Source organism: Glycine max, chromosome 2 (assembly GCF_000004515.6).
Source record: "Glycine max cultivar Williams 82 chromosome 2, Glycine_max_v4.0, whole genome shotgun sequence".
Classification (NCBI taxonomy): Eukaryota; Viridiplantae; Streptophyta; class Magnoliopsida; order Fabales; family Fabaceae; genus Glycine; species Glycine max.
This window is the reverse complement of record NC_016089.4, coordinates 32257620-32258662: the sequence shown is the minus strand read 5'-3', so window position 1 is coordinate 32258662 and position 1043 is coordinate 32257620. Positions and strand designations below refer to the sequence as shown.

The 1043-nt window shown below is 43.3% G+C and overlaps 1 protein-coding gene across 1 annotated transcript; it reads right to left on the bottom strand.

The window, feature by feature from the left end:
• Nucleotides 1–306: 306 nt before the first annotated feature.
• Nucleotides 307–636, bottom strand: LOC102664873 (uncharacterized). The gene has a single exon (XM_006575928.1). The coding sequence runs from the start codon at nt 634–636 to the stop codon at nt 307–309; it is 330 nt and encodes a 109-aa protein (XP_006575991.1).
• Nucleotides 637–1043: the final 407 nt, after the last annotated feature.

The window sequence follows — 1043 nt, the reverse complement described above, 5'->3', positions numbered from 1 at the left end:
CCTGGATCCCAATCAGCTGCTAGATATGCAATAAGGTCTCATCCTTAGTTCCGACTTCAGTGATATCTCTAACCTCAGAGGGCTCACCCCCCATCAGTATAGGGTTGGACTCCTGGCCAAGCAACCTGCTGTATGAAGGCCTCCGAGACATCAATTGTGGATACATCCCAAGTGGATTAAGAGTTCACGAAGATCCTAAAAAATCCTTTTTTTATTTAACATAAAATCTAACTTTATACAAATGTGCTGGGTTGCCTCCCAGCCAGCGCTTAGTTTATCGTCTTTAGCTAGACGTTGTGCCTTCCTTCAAGGGTCCTTTAGGTAGTCAACGCTTGTCAACCTCTCCAATTGTTCGGCATTATAGATTTTCAAACGTTGTCCAATGACTATCCATCTCCCCTCACGGTTGTCTCCTGTAGGGTCCATCAATTCGACTGCTCCATGAGGTCTCACTTCTTTAATCACAAATGGCCCTGACCACTTTGATTTCAGCTTTCCTGGGAATAATCTAAGCCTGAAGTTAAAGAGGAAAACTTGTTGGCCTGGCTGGAAGTCTTGTCTCTGCAATTTCTTGTCATGATACGCCTTCATCTTTTGCTTATAAATTCTAGAGGACTCATAGGCGTTTAGTCTCATTTCTTTTAACTCCAACAACTATAATTTCCTCTTTTCTCCAGATGCAGCTTCATCGAAGTTGAGCAATTTGAGAGCCCAATAGGCCTTATGCTCCAACTCTACTGGTAAGTGGCATGCCTTCCCATATACTAGCTAGAATGGAGACATTCCGATGGGGGTCTTGAATGCTGTCCTGTAGGCTCGGAGAATATCGTATAGCTTCAAAGCCCAATCCTTTCTTGATGATGCCACAATCTTTTCAAGGATTCGCTTAAGCTCTCTGTTAGAAATTTCTGCTTGGCCATTTGTCTATGGATGATAAGGTGTAGCCACCTTATGTCTAACATTGTAATGCTCAAGGACTTTTTTCAATTGGTTGTTGCAGAAGTGCATTCCCCCATCATTGATTAGGGCTCGTGGGACTCCAA

What these genes read in the sequence shown, in the direction of transcription:
- LOC102664873 (XM_006575928.1), bottom strand. Translation starts at nt 636, where the DNA reads ATGAGACTAAACGCCTATGAGTCCTCTAGAATTTATAAGCAAAAGATG.